This window comes from Neomonachus schauinslandi, chromosome 16 (assembly GCF_002201575.2).
Source record: "Neomonachus schauinslandi chromosome 16, ASM220157v2, whole genome shotgun sequence".
NCBI lineage: Eukaryota > Metazoa > Chordata > Mammalia > Carnivora > Phocidae > Neomonachus > Neomonachus schauinslandi.
This window is the reverse complement of record NC_058418.1, coordinates 57,570,072-57,595,039: the sequence shown is the minus strand read 5'-3', so window position 1 is coordinate 57,595,039 and position 24,968 is coordinate 57,570,072. Positions and strand designations below refer to the sequence as shown.

General features: G+C 48.9%; 1 protein-coding gene across 3 annotated transcripts in view; it reads left to right on the top strand.

Annotated features, from left to right (window-relative positions):
- Positions 1-24,968, top strand: part of KLHDC4 (kelch domain containing 4) — a 52,834-nt gene that overhangs the window by 20,676 nt on the left and 7,190 nt on the right. For all 3 annotated transcript variants that reach the window (XM_044922087.1, XM_021702438.2, XR_006541385.1), the window contains exons 6-7: positions 17,107-17,199; positions 20,418-20,577. In XM_044922087.1, coding sequence (XP_044778022.1) covers positions 17,107-17,199; positions 20,418-20,577 — 253 coding nt within the window. The remainder of the gene's footprint in view (positions 1-17,106; positions 17,200-20,417; positions 20,578-24,968) is intronic.

The following is a 24,968-nucleotide window of genomic DNA, read 5'->3' as shown; positions in this document are numbered from 1 at the left end:
TTTTGTTATGTATATGTGGAAACTTGGTCATTTATCCTCAATTGAAAAAGTATTTAGGCCCAGGGCACACCATCTTTGTTCCTCTTGCTTTGCTTCAGTTCTTTTAAAAACCCAATTGTTATTTATTGCCTGTCCATCTTTGGTGAATTGATTCAAGATATTTTCTTAGCATTTTCATCAGTTTGAGTAGCGTTTTGTTGGCAATTCGTGGGTGGGTGAAGGACCGTTCGGGCTCCGTGGGACAATACTGCCCTCTGCCAGCGGCTCAGCGGGGCCTGTGCTCCTGGTGGCTGTGGGGACGTCCTCAGCTGCTTTGCCATGGCCACACTTCCTCGTGGCCTTCAGCCCTTCCCGGTTCTGGGGCACGTACTGTGGGTGTGTAACACGGAAGCGGGGGGCACTAGAGACACATGGCCACTCGGGGATGTGCCCTTCGAGGGGTTTGCTGTGGCCACTGTCTCCCAGCCGGCCGGGGACAGCTGCCCTTGCCTCTGTGCGACCCAGGGCTGTCGGCCCCAGCATGTGTGCACGGTGTCCACGGCTTCCGTCCCGTGTTGGAAATTATCTCTGCGAAACAGATCCCTCGCTGCTTGAATGCTTATTGTAATGATGCAAGAGTTTTTGGAAAGTATGTCGTCGAGCCTGTTAGAAGCTAACAGGAAACTGCAAGGTGCATCCCATCGGCATTCTTAAGCCTCTGCTTAGTCTGGATGGAGTGGCAGGGCTGGAAAAGGAGGAGGTGCTTTGCTTTTCTTTGTGTCTAAGTTGTTCTTCCAGCCTTCTTTCTGGGTGAGGACCCTGGTTCTGGTGGTGAGCGTCACGTGATCTGTCCATGGCGCCACGTGGCAGTGTCCACCTGACTAGAAGGTGCGGCCTGCAAGTCAGGAGATAGAGGGTTCTGTCCCCAGCTCTGCTTCTGATTTTGCTTGCCGGGAGATTATTATTTATTGTTATTATTTTTTTTCCTAAAGATTTTTTATTTATTTATTTGACAGAAAGGGACACAGCAAGAGAGGGAACACAAGCAAGGGGAGTGGGAGAGGGAGAAGCAGGCTCCCCGCGGAGCAGGGAGCCCGATGCGGGGCTCGATCCCAGTACCCTGGGATCATGACCTGAGCCGAAGGCAGACGCTTAACGACTGAGCCACCCAGGCGCCCCTGCCAGGAGATTATAAATGAGCAGCTGGATTTCTGTGTTTTGCTGCTTCACATATTTATCGTTATGAGGTGTTTCGTGTCTTGAGCTTGTTGACAGGAAGCAAAAAGTCGTAAGTGGTGTTCAGGAGACATTACCTGAGGACCGACGTCTACTTCCGTGTCTTTGATGTCTCCCACCCTGTATCATCTTGGGCGCTGAGCTCCAGACTTCCTAAAACGCTTGGTGCCCTGACCGTTCTCAGGCTGCAGCCCCTGCCCCGCCTGCCCCAGAGGTGGTCCTGAGACCACCGAGGGAAGTGCCACCCCTGCTGCCCCCCTCCCACCGTTCCAGCTTCCCACAGCCCTCCTCATGTGGGGGAGGGGCGGATCCGCAGAAAGGTTTCCCGCTGCCCCAGAAGCCATGAGCGCTGACCCACAGTGATGTGTTAGTTTTGTCTGGGAGATGGCGCCACGAGGACCACGGAGAACAGGGACCAGTGGGGAGAAGGGAGTGTGAGCACGTGTTCCCACGGAGACTGTAGAGGAGTGAGCAGCACGCAGCTTGGTGGAGACTGCGTGGGGGGCGATAGGCCAGCCGCAGATGAAGGCGGGCACTGTTGGGGGGCGGTGAGGCTGGAGAGCAAGACGCCCCCCAGCCAGGATGTCAAGGCACCCGTTGTCCCAGTACAGCTTTACATGGGCCTCCGTCCCCAAGTGCGCTTTTAGGAACATACGCTAAAGAAACACTCGCTCTCGTTTTATACAAAGATAGATACCAAAAACCGTGAAGCAGACCAGTCCATGCCTGAGAAGAAAGCCCAAGAGTGTGTCCATGTGCAGGTGTGCTCGCCAGGTGGGTCAAGAACCGTACCTGCGCGGGGCGGGGTCTGCTCCTGTTCTGGTATCGCTCTGTCTTCGTTCCCTGCAGCCAGCGCTGTGTTCTCAGAGCTAGAGGGTTTTGCTCATTTACTTAAAACATTGCTTTGCTGTGCATTTTTTTCATACGAGTTCCAGAATCAGTTTTTGAAGTGGTATTTTTAAAAGTTCCAATGGGATTTTGATTGGGTTTCTTTTCTTTTTCTTTTATTTTTTTCACCTTTTTTTTGTCAGTCACCGTACGGTACTTCATTCGCTTATAGATTGTACTTTGGGAGAGTTGACAACTTTCTGATCCTACCTTCCTGATCAGGAACATTGCACTTCTCTCCGGTTAGGTTTATTTCTCACCCGTCGGTAAAATTTACAACCGCCTACGAGAATTGCCGAGTCAAAGGGCGCCTGTGTCTCCGCGCTCTCCCCTCGGGTCTGTTCCCGCAGACTCCAGCCACACTCCCTCCTCGCTGGGAGGAGGCCTGTCGCCGGCGCTGTGCCGGTGCTCCGGGTTCTAGTTTGGTGGTCTTCGTACACCTCCCTTCTCCGTGAAGCAGCTCCTAGACGGCGGGCAGCGGCCCTGTGGAGTAAGTCGTTTCCTGTCCTTACTTGCACTTTGGAAGGGTTCTCTAGAGAATGGTGTCGTGGCTGGGAGACCTGTGGGGTTGTGGCCCAGAGCTGAGGTAACACCTCTCTTCGTGAATTCTTGGACTTTATGCACCAAGTAGCATCTCCCTGCCCGCGTCACCCCAGACATTGAGTCTGGTGCAGAGCAGTTTCAAACGGGGCTCAGGAATCTGCCTTTTATTTAAGCCCTCCCGCCCTACTCAGTGATCCAGGTGGTCCTGGGCTGCAGCTGGAGGCCCTAGTTGCTCATCCATTGGCCTTGGTGACTAGTGGGTCTCGTGCTTATTTAGAGCCTTGTTCATTGATGTGAGCATGGAACATGCCCGCTGCCCTTTCAGGAGTAAGAAAACTCGGGTAAAATTCCTTAGGCCCTTAACCAGGAAATAGAGCAGCTGGTGCTTCTGTAATACACGGCTTGTTGCAGACTGCAGGCCCCGGGGCTGTTGGCTGGCCTCCCGGCCGGGCGGCACACACTTACTTACCTGGGCTGCCGTGACTGCGAGCGTGCAGGAGGAATCCTGAGGGACGCCTGCCTGCTGAGTCCTTGGGTAGGCCGAGGCGCTGCTCCTGGGAGTGGCACTGGGTTGTTGCCGCCTGGCGCGATGGCTGCCGAGGAGAGGGGCCTGCTGCTGGCGGTGTGGCTCCGTCATCTGGTCTCGTCTCAAAGGCGAGGAGATTCATTCAAAATGCAGACTGAGTTTACTGTTTCTGGGGAAGGCCCCTGAGTCCAGGAGAACCCACATCGCTCGGAAGGTACAGGCAGAGCCCGCCATGAGCTTGAGTGTGTTTTGTGCCCAGGATTTAGCCCGGCGCTCTGCATTCCTTTCTCGGTAAATGGTTCTCCCGTGGGGGGTAGTTTCACAGCTGAGGAGGCCTTCAGAGAAAGGTCGTATTAAATCGGCATCTGGAGTATATTTAGCCCCTTTCTGGGCTTTCAAACAGGTTTTTCTTGTGGGACGGCAGGGTGTATTCTGTCTTGCTAGCTGATGACTTTTGATTTATCCGATACGGCAGGTGGGTCCCTCCCATCCTTGCGTGCATGGGCTGGTCTGAAGAAAGTGCCTTTTGGGGAAGTGATTTCAGCTTGCCAGCGAGAAGAGTCAGGGCCTGCATGGGGTAGTCAGGGAAGAGCTGCTATTCTGAGGTCTGAAGTCAGGTCACTGGAAGGGGCGCCTTGATCGACCAGTGCCTGTGTGTTTCCTTGTTTCTTGGCCGTGCTGTGCACCGATGGTTTGCGTGGAGAAGAGATGGCCTTGAGTCCCATCCCACCGCATGCCTTGTTCTGCCAGTGGAAGCTCTGTGACCTGAGTAGGTCCAGCCACCGCCCCGAGTGCTGGCAGCACCCGTGTGGATGTGCCGAGGACCAGGGGCGGCCCCCAGCTCCCGGCCTGCTGGGGAGCATCTCTGCAGCCTCCTCTACTCGAGCTTGGCCTCTCCACGTGGTGCTGATGGCTCCAAAGAGACCAAACGCCAGTTGAGTGTTTGTGAAAGTGCTGTTTTGAAAAGTAAACTTTGATGAATTTACATAGTCTTGTATGGCTTGATGAATTTTACAAAAGCAACCACACCTCTGTGCTTAGATCCGGAAAAGAGCATTATCGCCATGCCTGAAAGCCCCCTGCGCCCCTTGCAGTCACTCCCCCACGCCCACCTGAAGGGCAGGTTAGGCTGGCTTTGAACATCCTGTAGAGGTAGTCTTGCTTCTCCTGGCTGTTTTCACTGAGCATTGTGTTTGTGAGATTTGTCTTTGTTGCCTGAGGTAAGAGTTCGCTCATTTGGGGCTATGTAGTATTCTCTTATGGAAAAAGGACACTGCGTCTGGTGGTTGGTGGGCATTGGAAAGTCACCAAGTTCAGGTTATTGCAAAGGGGTGCTCCTGTCAACATTCCTCGACCCATCTTACGATGAGCATATGTGTGCGTTCCTGTTGAGTGTATGTCTGAGCAGAATGAGGCCACGGGGTCGTGAGGTTTGTGCACATTCAGCTCTGGCACACGCGGCAGGCCGTTTTGCACGCTGGTGGTGCTGGTTTACTCAGCTGGCAGCCCTGCGGGCGAGTTCCGTGCTCCTGTGCTCTGTCCCTGGCCGTGCCTCTGTTGTGCGTTTAACACCTGGTGGACTCTCAGCAGTCTTTTCTTGTCTTCACTTCTGTTCTCGTTCCTAGCAACAGACGTGGACTTGACGTCCTAGAGGTTTGATGAGAGGAACGGTGATAGAATTGCTGACGTCAAGAAGGCCGAAGCTTAGGTATGCGCACTCGTTGGCGGCCTCACGGTGGGTGGGTGTGACCAGCTTGCCCAGATGTTTTGAGACTTCCTTCCGTCTCTGTCTTCACTGGCGGGGGCCTGCACGGCTGCTCCGCTCCCCGACAGAACTGTCTTCCTCCTCTTGTAAGGATGCGGATCCTGTCTTGAGGCCCCACCCTCAGGACCTCCTCCAGCCCTCACCACCTCCCGAAGGCTACACTGCTAAACTGTTGCGTCAGGGGTTAGGGTTCACCATAGGAATTTGGGGGGCGGACACAGACATTCAGCCCATGACAGCTAGCTTGTGGTGTTGGCCAAGATCTGTCCTCGGACAAAGATCACTGTACCCATGAGGGTCTCATCAGATAAACATGGGGGGAATGGGTCATACCTGTGGTGACAAGCCAAACCAGTGGGGACAGCAGGCAGGGCATTTGGAGACAGCAAGAGGCCACGTGACACTGCCAGGCTGTGACACGGGGGAGGTTATGGAGCTGTGGGGGATGGGGACACGCCCTGCCGCCTCCCCCTCCTCCCTGCACCCCATCTCCCCTTGGCACTGCCTGCGCCGAGGGAACTTTGTGAGCGGAGCGGGGGCCCGTGGGAGACAAATGGTGAGGGCAACAACACAGACCGCTCAGGCGCTCTCATCCCTTCGTCTGCTACGGTGGGCCCACCAAGGGGACAGAGATTTTGGCACCCTTTCTCCATTTATTTCTGAATCGGGGGCCACCCCAGCTTTTACCTGTGACTCGAAGACCCAGAGGGAGGGAGGCCAGGCTACTTACAGAGCTCCGCATTTTCAGATGTCATTCGCGTGCCAGGAAGTCACCCTTTCACGACATGCAGTTCAGAGTCGTGCCGCCATCACCGCCGGCTCACATAGAGCATTTCCGTCACCCCCGAGAGACGCTCCACTCCGTTACCGCTCCCCCCACCTTCCTCCTTCCCCCCGGTCATCTCTCGTCTGCGTTCTGTCTGTGCATCGGCCTCGTCCAGCTATTTCATACAGCTATGGTCCTGCAACTTCCGTGCTTCTGTAACCAACTTCCACTTCATATAATTTGTAAGGTCCAATCTATATCAGTATTTAGTGCTTTTCTGTGACCAAATAATATTCCATTGTATGGATGGGCCACAATTTTGTTCGTTCATTCGTTCACTGATGGACATTTGGGCTGTTTGCACTTTTCTATCTTGGAATAATGCTGCCAGGAACATTCGTGTACAACGAAGACACTTTTATGTGCATCGGAGCACTTTGTAAATGAGCAATAGAAATGGTTGAATGAAAAAATACACAGAAATGTGCGTGTGCATTTTCTCTTGATTTGAGAAAGGCATGAACATTTGGTCCTCAGTGAAACCTACTTAGTGTGTATGTTAATAACGCTGCATTTGAGACACATGGGCATCCTAGGAAAGAAGGACCATTAGCAGAGGGAGTCAGAATTACTTGTCTGATCCAGTTGTGAGGATCATGCCACATAATTTTAAAGTGTGTGAATTTTGGGACCTGAAACGCACATAGAAGTGAACACACATGTTCCCTGCTCTCCGGGGTCTGCAGTGAGCTGTTGGGCTTGTGGTCTGAGTGCTCTCTGCCCTCCTTTGCAGCTGTGCGTGGAGCCCAGCACCTGGAGAAGTGGGAGCAGGAACATGTATAGGCCCCCTGCTCCTGCCCTGCTGACTGACCGTCACTCTCGACAGGCTTGGGCAAGGAGGGGCGGTCCAACACACAGACAGATGATGGGGGAATGCAGAAGGTGTGAGACATCGAAACTGTCATTAGGGTAAGTGGTCAGGTTTATTGATGCACAGATTCTTTAGTGCTCAGACCTCCAACTTCGTTTGGAGTGGCTCAGTGTCTTTAATTGGTGGTTGCATGCGTAAGTTCTGGGGCAGACTGTCTCCTTTCAGTTCTGGCTCTGCCATTGACCAGCCTAGCGTGTTTCTTGACTTCTAGGTCTTGGTGTTCTCATCTGTAAAATGGGATTAAAGATAGTATCTGCCCATCTGGTTGTTGTTAAGAATGAGAGCCCATAAAAGGAGCATGTCTAGCATAAGATAAACACCCCAGAAATAGTAGTTTTATCATTAATAGTAATAGTTAAAATAAAAATAAAACAAGGATGGGGCACCTGGGTGGCTGAGTCGTTAAGCGTCTGCCTTCGGCTCAGGTCATGATCCCAGGGTTCTGGGATCGAGCCCCGCATTGGGCTCCCTGCTCCGCGGGGAGCCTGCTTCTCCCTCTCCCACTCCCCCTGCTTGTGCTCCCTCTCTAGCTGTGTCTCTCTCTGTCAAATGAATAAAAAAAAAAATCTTATAAAATAAGACAAGGATACAGTCTATTAGGCTGCCTGGGTTCTAGAGACTGCTACTAATTATTCTGTGTGATGTGACTGAATACCTTATACTTACTAAGCCCAGAATCTGTTAATCCATGGAAAAGTGGGGCCGAATTCCGAAGGTACATTGTTGGAAATGAAAAGGGAGATGTTCCTGTACATGTTTCCTGCTCGGGCCATGTTGTAACCATTCTTGGAGAAAGGGCCTTTTCCATTCTGAGGATGAGCCACTAGACTAGGTTCCCTGTTGGGTGTACCTGTGTGACCTTGAATCTCAGGGATTATGAGAGAAATGGTTCCTTTGCTTACCAGGCGTCTTGGGGCTGCCGGTACGGCATGGTACTAGAGCGTATCATTTTGTAAGATGTAAAGTTTAAAGTAACTCAGGGAATCATTTGCCCACCAGGAGCTTAACACTGTGCCCGAAGCCATGGAGTTGATGCTTGTCCGTTTCCTGTAAATGTCACTGCGGTGGCCGATAGAGGGACCTGGGTGGTGCTGAGTGGCAGCTTGCCCTGTTGGAATGCCATTCGGCACATGGCTCAGATGCACTTCAGAGCACTCACTCCCACAACATTGCACATGTATTTTTGTGCCACATAGAGATCTGGCTGAGTAGGACTTGTTAATTTTCTAAGACTCCATATTTAGGAGTGACGGCAATTGAAAAGTGCTTGTTGGAGATTCAGATATAAACAGGCTTTTTTGGTTGGCTTTATTTTCCTAAAGGGGTATATAGAGTCATTTTATAGAAGTTTCCCTTTTTGGTTACAAAACAGTGATACTGGGCTGCTGCCAGAAAAAGGAATTGTTTCGTGCCTGCCTCACCAGAGGAGCAAGCACCCCTGGGATTCGTGGACAGGAAGCTGAGTGAGGGCCCTGAACCTGCAGCCTCGTGGCCGCCGGGCGTCATCGAGCGATGACAGTGGGCCTTCAGGTTCACGTAGCATTCGGGTCTCCTGCGTAACTCTTTTTGAAGTAGCATCGGAAGCTCCATGTTAGTTTAGTTGTTGAACGAAGCCTTGTTCCCCAGATTGTACTTTTAAAGTATTCCATCAGGGGGCGCCTGGGTGGCTCAGTCGTTAAGCGTCTGCCTTCGGCTCAGGTCATGATCCCAGGGTCCTGGGATCGAGCCCCGCATCGGGCTCCCTGCTCGGCGGGAAGCCTGCTTCTCCCTCTCCCACTCCCCCTGCTTGTGTTTGCTCTCTCACTGTGTCTCTGTCAAATAAATAAATAAAATCTTTAAAAAAAAAGTATTCCATCAGAAGATTGCTCAGAAGGGAGTTTACCTGTTGCCAGCATGCTTGGCGTCTTCTCCTTAGCCTCTGTAACGTGCCGCTGTGCAGGGCGGCCCGTGTCCGGAGCAGCGGCACAGAGCGGACGGAGGTGGCTGCGCGGCTGCCGCAGCCTGTGAGCGAGGCCGCCCGGAGAGCGCTGCCGCCACGTGCAGGGTGCCAGATGAGGTCAGCGCCCAGCAGCGGCGTGAATCTGCGGCTGCTGGCATCGTGGGGGGCCCGACCCTCCTTCTGAGCCCTGTTCATTTGGTATTTTTATCATGAATTTGGATTTAAAAATAGGCTTACTAAGTTGGTGGGTGATACAAAGCTGGAAGGGAGAGCAAATAAATTGGTTGACAAATTCAGCCTCCAAAATTACCTTCGTGGACCAAATCCAGCAAGATGAAGTTGAAGTGGGAGAAGTGTCTCTTGTAGGTTGCATGTAAATATAGGATTAAGAGAGCTGACTAGAAAAAGCTGCCCTTGCTAGTAGAAGAGGAGGGATTTAGTAATTAGTAATCCTGGTTGGCATCAGCACATGGTGAGGCTCCCCAAAGGCTAATGCTTCAAGTTTGGATTAACAGGGTATGGCATCCAAGAACAGGTATCGATTACTTTTGGTTGACTTTACACTGATGAGTAGGGTGGTCATTTTGAGTGACACCTTCGTTGGGACATTAATAAACTGAGGGCCTTAGGGGAGAGAGAGACCACGTAATCAAGCATTTGGGGAAAGGTGGAGAGCATGGAATTGGTTCTGCATTGCAATAGGGAAGACCCTGGGGGTCCTCACAGCAGTGTGTGATGAGCTGTTCATCTGGAATTTGCCAAAGAGGACACATTGGGCAGTTTGAACTTCCTTTTCATTTTGAGATTCTGTGTTTTGGTGGCTTTTTTTTTTAAGATTTATTTGTTTGAGAGAGAGAGCACGTGAGCATAAGCGGGAGGGGCAGAGGGAGAGGGTGAGAGAATCTCAAGCTGACTCCACGCTGAGTGTGGAGCCTGACATAGGGCTCTATCTCACGACCCTGAGACCATGACCTGAGCTGAAACCAAGAGTCAGACCTTAAGTGACTATGCCACCCAGGTGCCACTGTTGATGTATTTTTTAATGGCACCAGTTTTGGGGGAAGCTCCGTATAATGCACAAAAATAAATGAAGAAAAATGCATTGTATAAGTAAGTGCTGGACTGCATGGTTCAGGTTGTAGCCATCCTTTGCAGCCTGGCATTGTTGAGGGAGGTGGACTTTGACTGAATTCTGTAGGTGGGAGAGCTGGGCCTTGAGAGTCACCAAGGCAGCATGCAGGAAGCAGAGGCACCTAGAGGTGGGTTCTCTCATAGGAGTTGAGACTTGTAATCTGTAAGAACCTAGGCAGCATGCCCAGATATATCAGCTTTTTAAAAATCCGGTTGTTTTCTTATTGTTGAGTTTTAAGAGTTATTTGTAGATTTTGATCCTTTCTCAGACGTGTCTTCTGCAAATATTTTCTCCCAGGCTGTGGCTTCTGATTCTCCTATTATTGTCTTCTGTAGAGCAGAGGTTTTAAAATTTAATGAAGTCCAGGTTATTAGTTGTTCTACATTTAGGTCTGTGATCCATTTTTGTGAAGGATGTAAGGTCTGTGTCTAGATTCATTTTTTGACATGTGGATGTCCAGTTCTAGTGCCATTTGTTGGAGAGACATCTTTGCTTCGTTGTATTGCCTTTGCTCCTTTGCTAAAGACCAGTTGACTGTACTCATGGGGGTCTAATCCTGAGCTTTCTGTTTTATTCCATTGATCAGTTTGTTTACCCTTTCCACCAACACTGCACTGTCTTATTTATTTGAGCGAGAGAGAGAGAGGGAGAGCACGTGAGCACAGAGGGAGAGTGGGAGGGAGAAGCAGACTCCCTGCTGAGCAGAGAGCCTGTTGCCGGGGTCGATCCCAGGACCCTGAGATAACAACCTGAGCTGAAGGCAGATGCTTCACCGACTGAGCCACCCAGGCATCCCAACACTGCACTGTCTTGATTACTTAGCTTCATAGTAAGTCTTGAAGTCAGGTAGGTCAGTCTTCCAACTTTGTTCTTCTCCAATATTGTGTTGGTTATTTGGGGTCTTTTACTTCTCTATATAAACTTTAGAATCCATTCGTCCATACCCATAAAACAGTTTGCTGGGATTGTGGTTGAGATTGCATTGAATCCATAGATCAGGTTGGGAAGAACTGACATCTTGACAATACCATATCTTCTATACATGAACATGGATTATCCCTCTGTTTATGTAGTTCTTTGATTTTGTCCATCATAGTTTTGTAGTTTTCCCCAAATAGATCTTGTACATACTGTTAGATTTATGCTAAGTATTTCATGTTGGGGGTGTTAATATAAATAGTCTTGTTTTTAATTTCAAATTTCAGTTGTTCATTGCTGGTATGTAGGAAAGCAATTGACTTTTGTATATTAATCTTGGTGCCTACAACCTTGCTATAATCACTTACTAGTTCCAGGAGTTTTTTGGTCAGTTCTTACAGATTTTATATATAGATCATGTCAGTTGCAAACAAAGACAGTTTTATATCTTTCTTCCCAATATTTATACCTCTTACTTCCTTTTCCTCCCTTATTGCATTAGCAAGGATTTCCATGACAATGTTGAAAGGGGTGGCGAGAGGCGACATCCCTGCCCTGTACCTGATCTTAGTGGGAAAGCTTTCAGCTTCCCATTATTGAGTATGATATTAGTCGTAGGTTTTTTGTAGATCTTTATCAAGTTCAGAATATTCCCTTCTATTCCTAGTTTACTGAGAGAGTTTATGATGAGTAGGTGTTAGATTTTGACAAATGCTTTCTCTGCATCTATTGGTATGATCATGTGACTTTTCTTTCTTAGTCTGTTAATGTGATGGGTTATATTAATTGATTTTGGAATGTGGAACCAGCCTTGCATACCTGGGATAAATCCCACTTGGTCATACATAGTGTGTAATTCTTTTTATACTTTTTTGGATTCGATTTGTTAATATTGAGGATTTTTGCACATATGTTTCTGAGAGATACTGGTCTGTAGTCTTTTTTTGTAATGTCTTTATTTGGTTTTGGTATTAGGGTAATGCTGGATAGACGATAGAAGCTGTGCTCTGAAAGAGATGATAGAAGATTGGTATCATTTTTTCCTTAAATGTTGGGTAGAATTCACAGTGAACCCCTATGCACCTGGTGCTTTCTGTTTTGGAAGATTATCAGTTATTAATTCAGTATCTTTAATAGATGTCAGCCTATTCAGATTGTCCTCTTCTTGTGTGGATTTTGGTAAGTTATGTCTTTTAAGGAATTGATCCACTTTATCCAGGTTATCAAATTTGTGGGCATAGAGTTGTTTATAGTATTGGTGTTTTTTTTTTTTTTTTTTATCTTTTTAATTTCTATAGAATCTTCAGTGATGTTCCCTCTTTAATTTTGGTATTAGTAATTTGTGTTCTCTCTCTCTTTTTTTTTTTCTTTTTAAAGATTTTACTTATTTGACAGAGAGAGACAGCAAGAGAGGGAACACAAGCAGGGGGAGTGGGAGAGGGAGAAGCAGGCTTCCCGTGGAGCAGGGAGCCCGATGCGGGGCTCAATCCCAGGACCCCGGGATCATGACCTGGGCCAAAGGCAGATGCTTAATGGCTGAGCCACCCAGGCGCCCCGTGTTCTCTCTTTTTTTCTGAGCTTGCCTAGAGGCTTATTGAATCAGCTTTTGGCTTTGTTGTTCTCTATTTTCCAAATATTTCAAAATTTTCCAGAGTTTTCAACAATACTAATTTCTGCTCTCATTCTTCTTCTTTTCTTCTGCTTACTTTGGGTTTAGTTTCCTCTCCTTTTTCAAGTTTCCTAAGGTGGAAAATTAGATTATTGACTTTAGATCTTTTTTCTTTTCTAATATGTGCATTCAGTCCTACAGATTTCCTTCTAAGTGTTTGCTTTCACTGCATCCCACAGATTTTGGTAAATTGTGTTTTCATTTTCATTTAGTTAAAAATATTTTTAAATTTCTCCTATTTAGGGACGCCTGGGTGGCTCAGTTGGTTAAGCATCTGCCTTCGGCTCAGGTCAGGATCTCAGGGTCCTGAGATTGAGTCCCTCATTGAGCTCCTTGCTCAGCAGGGAGCCTGCTTCTCCCTCTGCCTGCCACTTCCCCCCCTGCTTGTGCTACATTCTCTCTTTCTCTCTGTCTGACAAATAAAATCTTTAAAAAAAAATTTCTTCTATTTCTTCTTTGACCCACATGTTATTTATAAGGGTGTTGTTTTAATCTCTGTGTATTTGGGGATTTCCCAGCTATCTTTCTGTTATTGATTTCTAGTTTAATCCTACTGTGGTCTAAAAGCAGACATTGTATGATTTCTCTTCTTTTCAACTCGCTGTGGTGTGTTTTGTGGCCCAGAACGTGGTCTATCATGGTGAACGGTCTAGGTGAGCTTGAGAAGAACGTATTCTGCCCGTTGTTGGATGAAGTGGTCTGTGAATGTCCGTTACATTCCGTTGATAGATGGTGGTGTTGAGTTCAGCTCTGTCCTTGCTGATTTCTGCTGCTGTGTCTGTCCATTTTTGAGAGCGGGGCATTGAATTTTCCAACTGTGACAGCAGATAAGTCTGTTTCTCCTTGCATTTCTGTTAGTTTTTGCCTCATATAGTTTGACATTCTCTTGTTGGGTTTGTACATGTTAAGAACTGTTACCTCTTGTCTTTTCGGAGAGTTGATCCTTGTATACTTAGGTAATGCCCATCTAAATCCCTGGTAACTTTCCTTGCTTTAAAATCTGCTCTCTCTGAAATGTAGTTACTCTTACTTTTCTTTGATTAGTTGTCGGCATGGTGTATGTTCTCCATGTGTATACTTTTTATCTGCATGTATCTTTATGTTTAAAGTGGGTTACTTGTAGACAACACATAGCTGGGTCTTGTGTTTGATCTGCTCTGATGATCTCTGTCATTTAAATGGTGCATTTAGACCATTAACGTTCAAAGTGATTATTGATATACTGGATTATCTACCGTATTTGTTACTGTATTCTGTTTGTTGCTCTTGTCCTTTGTTCTTCTGTTTGTCTTTGACTCTTTTTGGTCGTTTTTTATGGTTTTAATTGAGCATGTTGTAGGATTCCAGTTTTCTCCTTTCTTAGCATATCAGTTATACCAATGTTTTTACTGTTTTTGGTGGCTGCCCTACGATTGGCAGTGTACATTTACAACTAATCCAAGTCCACCTTCAGATAACACTGTACCACTTCATGAGTTGTGTGGATACATTGAAAGAGCAAAATAATCTTCATTCCTTCCCTTGTCCTTGTATCATTGCTGTCTTTTGTCTCACTGATAGGAACAAGCTTACGAACGTGTGTATAGAAGCCCACAGTCACATGCATCGCTGCTCCTGTCACTGGGAACAAACTGTTATTTGTTAGATCGGTTAAGAGTAAGAAAGAAGTTTTTATTTTACCTTCACTTTATTCCTTCTTCAGTTCTTTTCCTTCCTTTATGTAGATCCAAGTTACTGACCCAAATCTCTCTCACTCTCTCATTTCTTGTGAGGCAGGTCTATGGGCAGCCAAGTCCATTAATTTTCGTTTGTCGGAAAAGTCTTATTTCTCCTTTACTTTGGAAGGATACTTCCGCAGAGCACAGAGTTGTGTGTTGCTGATGTTTTTCTCCCAACACCATAAATACTTCATTCCACTCTCTCCTTGCTGGCACGGTGTCTGAGCAAGAGTTGGATTTGATTCTCATCTTTGTTTCTCTGTAGGTAAAGTGCTCTTTTTCCCGTGGCTTCTTTCAGGATTTTTCCTTTATCTTTGCTTTTCTGTCATTTGAAAATGACAGGCCTAGGTATCCTTTCTTGGCATGTAGCCCGCTTAGTGTCCTCTGACCATCCTGCATCTGTGGTTTGATGTCAAGAGTTCAGTTTGGGGAAATTCTCATCGTTTTGTATTTTTCTTCTGTTCCTCTGTTTTCTCCTTCTGGCAAGCCCACTGTGCTTCTTTTACACCTTTATAGCATAATTGTCCCACAGTCTGTTGTTTTTTCCCAGTCTTGGTTCTCCTTGGTTTTGGGTTTTCAAGCTTTTCATTGCTGTATCCTCTGGCTCGGGGGTTCTTAACCACATTGGCCTGCTCGTGAACGCGTCCGAGCCATTCTGGGCTGTCTGCATTTCTGTTAGTGGTTTGATCTCTTGTATTTCTTTCTGGTTCTTTCTTAGGATTTCTGTCTCGCTGCTTTCATTGTCCATCTGTCCTTGCATGCTGTCTGCTTTATCCGTTGCAGCCCTTAGCGTATTCATCACAGTTGTTTTAAATTCCTGGTCTTGTGGTTCCAGCACCCCTGCCTATCTGGTTCTGGTGCTTGCTCTGGAACCCTCAGACTGTGTTTTTGCCTTTCAGGTGCCTTGCAAGTGTCCCCTCACTAGGAGGGATGTGATGTACCAGTTAGGAGGAGGTGCCGAAAATAGGCCTTCAGGAGTGTGGTGGTGAGGTGTGTGAGCAGGGGAGGCATGCACTTGTCCGGTGAGGAGGTCTCAGGTCTTTTTTTTTTTTTTTTTTTTTTTATTATTTTTTAAGATTTTTATTTATTTGCAAGAGAGAGAATGAGAGATAGAGAGCATGAGAGGGAGGAGGGTTAGAGGGAGAAGCAGACTCCCTGCCGAGCAGGGAGCCCGATGCGGGACTCGATCCCGGGACTCCAGGATCATGACCTGAGCCGAAGGCAGTCACTTAACCAACTGAGCCACCCAGGCGCCCCCGAGGTCTCAGGTCTTTACTGAGCCCGTGCCTCGGACTGGGAACTCCCCAAGTGCCTCTCAGTTTCTTTCCTCCTCTTCGTCGGTGGACCAGCCTGCCCAGAGGGAGCGGGAGTTGGGCATTGCTCTTCTGTGAGTCAGTTTGGCTCTGTTACTGCTCCAGCACGCCGTGGGCTCTGGTTAGCTACTTTCCCCGGAGGGAATAGAACGCTCGGGTGCTTTTCAGAATGGTTCCTTCTGCCCTCCCCTGCCCCTGCCAGAAGCACGAGGGGATTTTTCTGTGATATTTACTGTGGGAATGCGTTTGAGCCCCTCGCGTAAGTGTCATGGCACGGTGGGGCCCCTGGAGTGACCGGGTCCCCCTGGAGTGTTCCACTCTGAGTGTGGCTGCCCTGAGCCTCCAGCAGTCTGTCCAGTTCAGGTTTTCCTGGCAGTGTCTGCTCGTGAGCCTCTGCTTCTGGAAGCGTGGCTCCTGTATTCACCTGTCTGTCTTTACTTTGGGGCCAGCACTTTGACCTGTGTGTGATCCAAGAAGAGTTGTTGACTTTCAATCTGTTCAGTTTTTCTACTTGTTGGGACAGACTTGTGACTTCCAAGTCCCTTGTATGCCAGACGAGAACTCAAAAAGTCCCTTCTGTTATTTATTGCCATGTATTTTAATATCAGGTTTAATGAGATAAAATCACATTCAATAAAATGACTACCTTTTAGCTGGACAGTTAGAGAGGAGTTTCAGCTAATGCAGAGACCTGTCTAACCACCGCCATACTTGGGACAGATGAGGTGTCTGTCACTCCAAAGTTCTCTCCTGCTCACTTGCTGTCAGTCCTCTTGTAATCTTTGGCCCTAGGCAGCTACTCTCATCACCATAGGTTGATTTTTGCCTTTTTAAGAATCTCCTAGAAGTGGAATCCTACAGTACGTGCTCTTCTGACGCCTGCTTTTGCTGAGTGTGATGTCTTTGAGACCTGTCCATATTGTGTGTAGCAGGAGACAGCCCCCTTTTGTTGCCGACAAGTATTCCATTGTATGAACGTACCGCACTAGTCATTCAGTCGTCGAGGCATCTGTTCGCTGCTTTTGGTTTTTGACAGTTCTGAATCAAGCTTCTCTCAATGTGTCTATGTAGGTCTTTGTATGCACTTGTGTTTTCATATCTGAGTAAGGATCTGGCATCCCATTGCCAAGTGGTGTGCCAAGTGCATTTCACGGTGTAAGGAAGGGTCGCAGTGGTCATGCCATCTTACACCTGCCCCCATGCTGTGTGAGGGAGCCAGCTCTCGGCTTGTGCTTCCTGAGGACTTGATCCTGTCATTGGGTTTTGGCCGCTAGTGGCCTGTGGTAGGAGGCATACTGTGCTTTCAGCTTGTTCACCAAACAACTGATGATGGAGGGAGGTGACCATCTCTTGCTGTCTTTGTTGGCCATTTGTGTGTCTTTTCTTTCCTGTTTTTATTCAGCCTTCTCTTCAAATCTTTTGCACAAGAGTTCTTCTATGTATTCTGGGTGCGAGTCATCGGTTAGATGAGTGTTTGCAGAAATCTCCCCCCCCCCCCATCTCCTGCTGTTTTATTCTGTAATGGTTTATTTTGAAGAGCTGAGGTTTTCTGTTTTAATGGAGTCCAGTTTCTGTATCTAAGTCCCTGCTTGCTCTCAGAGATCTTTACTCCAAGGTCGTGGAGACTGTCTCCTATTTGATTGTCCATGTTTACAGCAGCTAGGTAGACTGAGGATGGTTCGGGTTACTTGTGGTCAAGTTGAATGGTACTCAGTAGGTGCTTATGAAACCGAAATCAGTGTAAAAGGTGGTCTTTTTTTTTTTTTTTTTCCCTTCATTTCAGATCAACAGGAGGCCCTTCAGGTCGGAGTGGACATCGGATGGTAGCCTGGAAGAGACAGTTAATCCTTTTTGGTGGCTTCCATGAGAGTACAAGGTTGGTACCAATAGCAGGACATCTTTCTTTCCTGGAACAGTAAGGAGTGGACTTTTTGTGGGAAGAACCATTCTGAATACACATGGAAAACACTGCCCATCCCTAAAACCAGAGCCAGCTTTGTGGATATGCAGCTGAGGCAACCCCACAGGACCCCCATGCTCTGCTGTCAGTGTCTTGAAATTCTTAATAGTTATTGAATAATGGGCTCTGCATTTTTATTTTACACTGAGACCTGCAAATGATATGGCCAGTCCTATGTAACACAGGATTCTCCACCATTAGCCTGGTACGGCATCCCCCGGAGGGCTTGTTAAAAGTCTGGTTGCCGGGCCCCACCCTTTGGTTTCTGACTCAGTAGGCCTGGGGCGGGATCTGAGAATCTGCATTTCTGCAAACTTGCAGGTGATGCTGCTGCTGCTGGCCAGGGGACCCCACCCTGAGAGCCTCTGGCCTAAAATTACTTTGAACTTCTCAGTGTTGGGGAACGCAGCGAGAGCAGTGATGTCTGAAGAGGGGCCTCCCGTGTGCCCGTGTGTGGCCACATTGGTACGAGCTGCCGTGATCATGTGTTCTGTGTGTGCTCACGCCAGGCCAGGCTCGCCGGCTCTCCGGTTGTTGGGGGCCTGTCGTCCACACCATAGCCTCTTGAAGGTCCTGAGTTCAGTCCCAAGAAACAGGACATGTGGTGACAGGTCTGTGTTCCTGTCATCATCGTCATGCACTGCTGGATTGTGTAACGTGGCAAGGCTGTCCTACCTGGCGAAGGCCCACGTGTTGTGCTTTGCCCCTGACCAGGCCCTACGTGGAGGAGGGTGGGCGCGTGTCTCTCCCAGTGGCCGTATTCTAGGCTTCCGTCTCCTAACCCCTTAAGGAATAGCAGAGTCATCAATATACGAATGGTCGTAGTACCGCTCACATTTCTGTCACATGATTTTTTCTGATAATGACTGGCTCCTAAATCCATCGTTGTACGTGGATGTGAAGGAGGAGGTCCATGTTAGGAGTCTTGCTGTGTTTCATACCCCCCCGTTACCCCGGTCTTCGTCGAGGTGTTGTGGTGTAGATTTGGCTCAATTAAAGCTGCAGTTTGTCTTCATGAATCAAAGACGTTTTATTAATTGAGAAAAGGAGATATAAATTCTTAAATACCCTTGGAGGGGATTTTAAAAGCATAATTCAGTTCAACTTAAACAGGAGTGATTTTTGTGTCCTTAAAGCTATAACATGGGTGTACTGATGCTTTAATGTTGAGTCTCAAAGACCATCCCGTTGGTAGAACAGGTTGTGGTCCCACGTCATAGATGAGGACACCAGGCTCACCAGTGCCCAGAGCAGCGTGGCCTCCACAGAAAATTGCTCCTTTTCGGGCAGCCTGCCCTCCTGCCCTGCAGGCGCACGCGGGTTATTGCCGTATCGGGTGAGAGAGCCCTGGCTGTTTGTAGAAGTTTATACCTAAGGGATTGTCATTTATTATTTATTCTGGGCACTTTAAAAAAAAAAAAAACTAGGAATTATTTGTCACACACGCGGGGATTCGTGAGTGTGTTGGTACATTAATTCACCGCTTGTGTGCAAGATGGTGGGACCAACGCAGGCCTTCCCCTGGGAGCTCACAGGTTAGAAAGTGGATCATGGTTTATAATGGTTGTAATCTGCAACTTTTTCAAAATCAGAACTGTTTTCAAAACTATTATCATCTGTTACCTTGCTTAAAGTTATTGTTTATAAAGTATTAAAACACGTAGGAAAACACGGTACTAGTAAAGCTACCTGTGTGGTCACCTTCCATATGAAACAAGTTAGTTTGACTTGTAAAAACCAAAGAACAGTTGATATTTATGTGTAGAACAGCATTTTTTTTTTTTTTAAAGATTTTATTTATTTGAGAGAGAGAAAGCAAGCACGAGCAGGGGCAGAGAGAGAAGCAGGCTCCCCATTGAGCAGGGAGCCCGACATGGGGCCCCATCCCAAGACAGTGGGATCATGACCTGAGCTGAAGGCAGATGTCCAACCAACTGAGCCACTAGGCGTCCCTAGAATAGAGTTTTTTTACTAAAAATCTGCAGGGTGAAATCTGAGGAAACAGTAGAATCTAGCGATGCCTTCTCAGAACTCTGAGCATTCATGTTCTCCGTTCACGTATGAAAAGCCATCCTACAGAAGGTGCGTTTCCGTGGGTGCCAGTCAGGAGGGGCACCTGCCAGGTGGCGCCCTGTGCCCCGGGCTGTGTGCGGCAGGGGACCCCGGCCTCTGGCCCACGCTCCTCTCCTGGCGGCCCTTCCACACGCTGGCTGCGGGGCGCCCCACTCGGGCTCAGACTGTGGGATGGCTTCTCACTTCAGGCCTGGCTGCCTGTTCTGAATACCTAGAGAGCACCTCTTATTCTTCTCATGTCATTCCGACCTGAGGCCCCTTGGCTTTGCCTGTGACTGTCCATGACGTTACATCAGAACACTGCATCCTCGAGCTGCTGTTTTCCCACGCACAGGCTCCTTCTCCAGGTCCCTTCTGCACTCGAGTCCTTGGCCACTTCAGTCCCAGGTGCACTAGGCAGGGCCCTCCTGCTGCTGCCGGGCTGCTGGGCCCCCGGGACGGGCCTCTAGGCACACTGGTTTCAGGAATGCTCAGCCCAGCTCAGGGTCTCCTCCCAGCCCTAGCCCAGCTCTAAGTGTCTGAGTATTCACCTGGCTCTGTAATTCATGAACTAAAAATTACACACGTGGAAACCTAATGTAACGATTTGCAAGATTGTGATTTTGTAAACTTTGTCAGGAAGTATGGTATAACTTTCAGCCTAAAAAGGCTTTCAGATCCAGGCAGATTACTGTATTCTTTAAGCTAGCATTATCTCTAGTTTCCAGATGCAAACTCACATATGCCCGCGGTCCCTTCATGTGGATTTAAACTTTTTTTTTTTTTTAATTTGATAGAGACACAGCGAGAGAGGGAACACAAGCAGGGGGATTGGGAGAGGGAGAAGCAGGCTTCCCGAGGAGCAGGGAGCCCGATGTGGTGCTCGATCCCAGGACCCTGGGATCATGACCTGAGCCGAAGGCAGACGCTTAACAGCTGAGCCACCCAGGTGCCCCATGTGGGTTTAAACTTTATTGAAACCAATAACTTACTACGAATGGCAGAAAATTTACCTTTAATTTGAATCAGGTTCACTTTTTAATGTTCCCATCTCCTCGTTTGTGTCCCTGTGTTATAACCAGAGATTACATCTACTACAATGATGTGTATGCCTTTAACCTGGACACGTTCGCTTGGAGCAGACTGTCCCCATCAGGGGCTGGGCCCGCACCTCGGTCAGGCTGCCAGATGTCCATCACCCCCCAGGGCAGCATTGTCATCTATGGGGGCTACTCGAAACAGGTGAGATGCGGCCGGCAGGGAACCAGGAGCTCCTCTCTGTTGCCTTTTTCACCAGGAATGGAAACTTCCAAATAGGATTGCGAATTGGTTTAATAGAAACGCTTTCTGTTGAAGTAGAGATGGATGTAGTGTTCATCTGTTCCCCTGTGGATATATTAAGATTTTTTTCAGCCACATTAAGCTGTATTATGTTGTAACCCATATGGCCCGAACATGCTGCAGTGTGAATAATTCTGTATTGGGAGGAGCGTGCTCTTGATGCCTAAGCCACAGACACCAGGTACTACGTACAGTGTTTGATTATGGTAGAGGCCACCGTCGCTGCGAGCAGCGCAGACGTGCTGGAGTGAGTGCTCCCGCACGCCTCTCTGGGGGTGTGCACAGCGTGATGTGCTGGCTCTGGTGTGTGTCCCCCGCACAGGGTGCCCCGCACAGCGTCGGCAGCCCACAAGCAGCCCCTCACCAGCTTGCACGCGCCTGTGAGCCCCAGAGGGATGAGGTGGCATCTCACTGCAGGCTTTTTCTTAGCCTTCATAGTTTGAAAATTTCTCCAACATAGAGTGACTTAAAAAGACTTACAAGCACTTAACGTCCCCCGACTCAGACCCTTCTGTAGTTAGCGCTCTGTTGTCTACACTTCTTCATGTAGCTGTTCACATCTTTCTGGGCGTATTTCAGAGAAAAGTGCAGACATCGGTCACTCCCCCCTGAATACTGGAGCATGCATACCAGCATGTAGAGTTCGGCATTCAAGTGTTTTTTTTTTGTTTTTAACTTTACTTATTTTACATCCTCTCTGCACCCATCAGGGGGCTCAGACTCCTGACCCTGAGCTCAGGAGTCACATGGTGCTCTGGCTGAGCCAGCCAGATGCCCCTCAACGTTCCATTCTTTTTTTTTTTTTTTTTTAAAGATTTTATTTATTTGACAGACAGCGAGAGAGGGAACACAAGTAGGGGGAGGGGGAGAGGGAGAAGCAGGCTCTCTGCGGAGCAGGGAGCCCGATGTGGGGCTCGATCCCAGGACCCTTGGATCATGACCTGAGCCGAAGGCAGACGCTTAACGACTAAGCCACCCAGGCACCCCTCAACGTTCCATTCTTAATGTACAGTTTCTCTGCAGTGACATGCACACATTTTAAGTGTGTACCTGCTGGTTGTGACAGATGCGTGTGTGTGGGTGCTTGGAAGCTCTCATCTGCCATGCCCTTCCCCCACCTGGAGGCAGGTGCCGGTCTCTGCTTTGTCCCACCTTGTCCTCGACGTGCTTGTTCTAGGACTTGTGACACATGTGCTCGGTGGAGGAAGACGTCCTTCCTTCAACGTGCTTCTGAGATCTGACCACGTTGCACGTTTTAGTTGCTTGCTGCTTCGTGCCAAGCAGTATTCCACTGTGACACCCTGTTTCTCAGTTCTTTATTGGTGGACACCAGGCTGTTTCCAGTTTTTGACCATTATGAACAAAGCTGCTGTGAGTGTTCTTGTGCAGGTCACTGTGTGGCTCTACCTTCTGGTTTCTTGGGCAGATACCCAGGAGCGGGACTGCTTGGGTCACAGGGTGGAGCATGTCGCAGCCCTTCCCGCACTGGTTGCCCACACCCTTGCCAACCCTTGATGCCACCAGTCTTTTTTCTTTTTTCTTTTTTTTTTTTTAAGATTTTATTTATTTTTTGACAGAGACACAGCGAGAGAGGGAACACAAGCAGGGGCAGTGGGAGAGGGAGAAGCAGGCTTCCTGCTGAGCAGAGAGCCCGATGCGGGGCTCGATCCCAGGACCCTGGGATCATGACCTGAGCCGAAGGCAGACGCTCAACGACTAAGCCACCCAGGCGCCCCCCGCCAGTCTTTTTTATTCTCGGCCATTCTTGCGGATGTGTGGTGTCTCAGTGTGGTTTTAAATGTCATTTCCCACATATGGAATGGGCCCTTTGACTTGGGGGGCCGAGCAGGTCGCCTCTTGGTGGTTGGGATGACACAGGCAAGGAGTCCATCCTGCACTGGGGGAGTGTCCCGCTTCTGCCTTCTTCCCACCCCTCTCACCCTAATGAGTCATGGCCCTACTGCTCAGGAAGTGGTCAGCTTTTGTTCTGGAAAGAGGACATTGGTTTTCTGGCCTTAGCTAGATGTTTGATAGATGGGAGGGCCCGAGAAACAGGTTGCTTTGGCCACAAGCTTGTGCCCACATCTTGTGCTTCATAGAGTGAACCGGACGGGATACAGAAGGGAACCTTGTGACGCTCACACCACTTTAAAGAGGATATTTAATCAAAATAGTGCCTCCTTCTCAACAACTGCTCTTCTCCAACTAGGAACACCGGCTAGGGGTGTGGACAAGCTGAATCCACTTCACTCAGTGACCACTTGCTCCAGGCCTTTGGCGTTTGAATCACAGTGAAGAGCTTGTCTGTTTGGATCCATGGGGGATTTATCCCAATCAGGGGAAGATGGGATATTAGGGTGTTATAAGTGGGTGACGGGCTGCCTGAGTCCTTACTGGAACACACTTCACGGTCCTGGAGCCTGGACTGGTGGAGTGCTGCTTCCTGCCTGGTGTCCCCGCCCAGGGCAGGCGTGGTCAGGCACCATGGCAGTGAGCTGACAGCCGCCAAACATGGCATCGAGTGCAGATGCCCTGGAAGTGGCCAGGGGCGGCCTGCAGAGCAGGGTCTGAACTTGTGAGGTGTGGGAGAGACGGCCTCTTGGTGGTTTCGTGTATCACAGATGGTCCACCTGGGCACCTCAGCTGTCCCGGGCCGGGTGTTGAAAGCTTGCTGCTGTTGTGAGTCCAGGGAACCAGGATGAAGTTTTGCTAACTTTATAAAAGGACCTCCTGTTGCCAAGATGCTCAGGTGGCTGGTTGGCAATGCTGGCTGCTTCGAGAGAGGGGGCAGGGCCGTCTGCACCTGTTGGACTAGTGAGCCCGGCATTCATGGCTTGGCTTACAGTAGCTCCTCTTTGCCTTTGGGGAGGACGTCTCATGCACACGGGGTAGTTTCTGTGGGTGGTTCCGTGCTGGTTCTCAGCCATCAGGACAGGAGCAACAAGGCCGTGGGCCTCCCTGCCCTGCCCTGCCCCGCCCCACCCCACCCCCTCCCTGGGAGCTGAGGGAGCACCTTCTCCCAGTGGCGTGTGGTGTCTTCCTTTGTCCCCGCAGGCCCTGGTCGGGATGTGCTGAGGACAGTGCTTTCGCTGGCTCTGGGAACATGGGTTCCTTGAAGGTGCTTCTCCCACATGGTCCTTTTCACTTTTGACTCTCAACCAGGTTGCAGCCACTCTGTCTGGAACCTCTCCCCACCCTCTGGGGACAAACTGGGGAAGGCCCCAGAGAGTGGACAGTTGACAAACAAAGGGTCCTCAGAGCGCAGCAGCGCAGGGCCCTTACTCGTCTCAGAGCCGTTGCCGCCCCTTGCTGGGGTCAGATTGCCCTGAAACTGGGGTGGCCCAGGAGGTTGAAGGGAGTCCATCTCCACATCTGAGGCTGAGGGAGCTAGAGCTACTGATTCAAAGAGCCGAGTGCAGAGTGTGAGTGCAGTGGGAGGAGGTGCCTGGGTCTCAGGCACACTCTCAGTCACTTTGGAGATAGTTGTGTTGTTTTTCAGTGTAACGTTGTACCGCTTGATACACGTCTCTGTCGAAAGTGTCTTTGGGTTCCATGGATTCCATTAGTACTGCAGTGGACAGAAACGAGTGAGCGGGGGAATACAGTCTTTGGTTTTTGTTTTTTTTTTTTTTAAAGATTTTATTTATTTATTTGAGAGAGAGAGAATGAGAGACAGAGAGCATGAGAGGGAGGAGGGTCAGAGGGAGAAGCAGACTCCCCGCCGAGCAGGGAGCCCAATGCGGGACTCGATCCCGGGACTCCAGGATCATGACCTGAGCCGAAGGCAGTCGCTTAACCAACTGAGCCACCCAGGCGCCCCGCACTTGTATCTCTTAATCATTCACGTTTTCTTTCTTTCTTTTTTTTTAAGATTTTATTTTTTTATTTTTTAGAGAGCGAGCGAGAGAGAAACAGCATGAGAGGGAGGAGGGTCAGAGGGAGAAGCAGACTCCCTGCCGAGCAGGGAGCCTGATGCGGGACTCGATCCCGGGACTCCAGGATCATGACCTGAGCCGAAGGCAGTCGCTTAACCGACTGAGCCACCCAGGCGCCCCTGTCTGTGGGACTTTTAATCTGATGCCTTTAATGTTTAACATTCTCAGAAATTTATGTCTTTTTTATGATATCCATTTTTTTTTTTTTTTAAGATTTTATTTATTTATTTGAGACAGAGAGAATGAGAGACAGCATGAGAGGGAGGAGGGTCAGAGGGAGAAGGAGACTCCCCGCCGAGCAGGGAGCCCGATGCGGGACTCGATCCCGGGACTCCAGGATCATGACCTGAGCCGAAG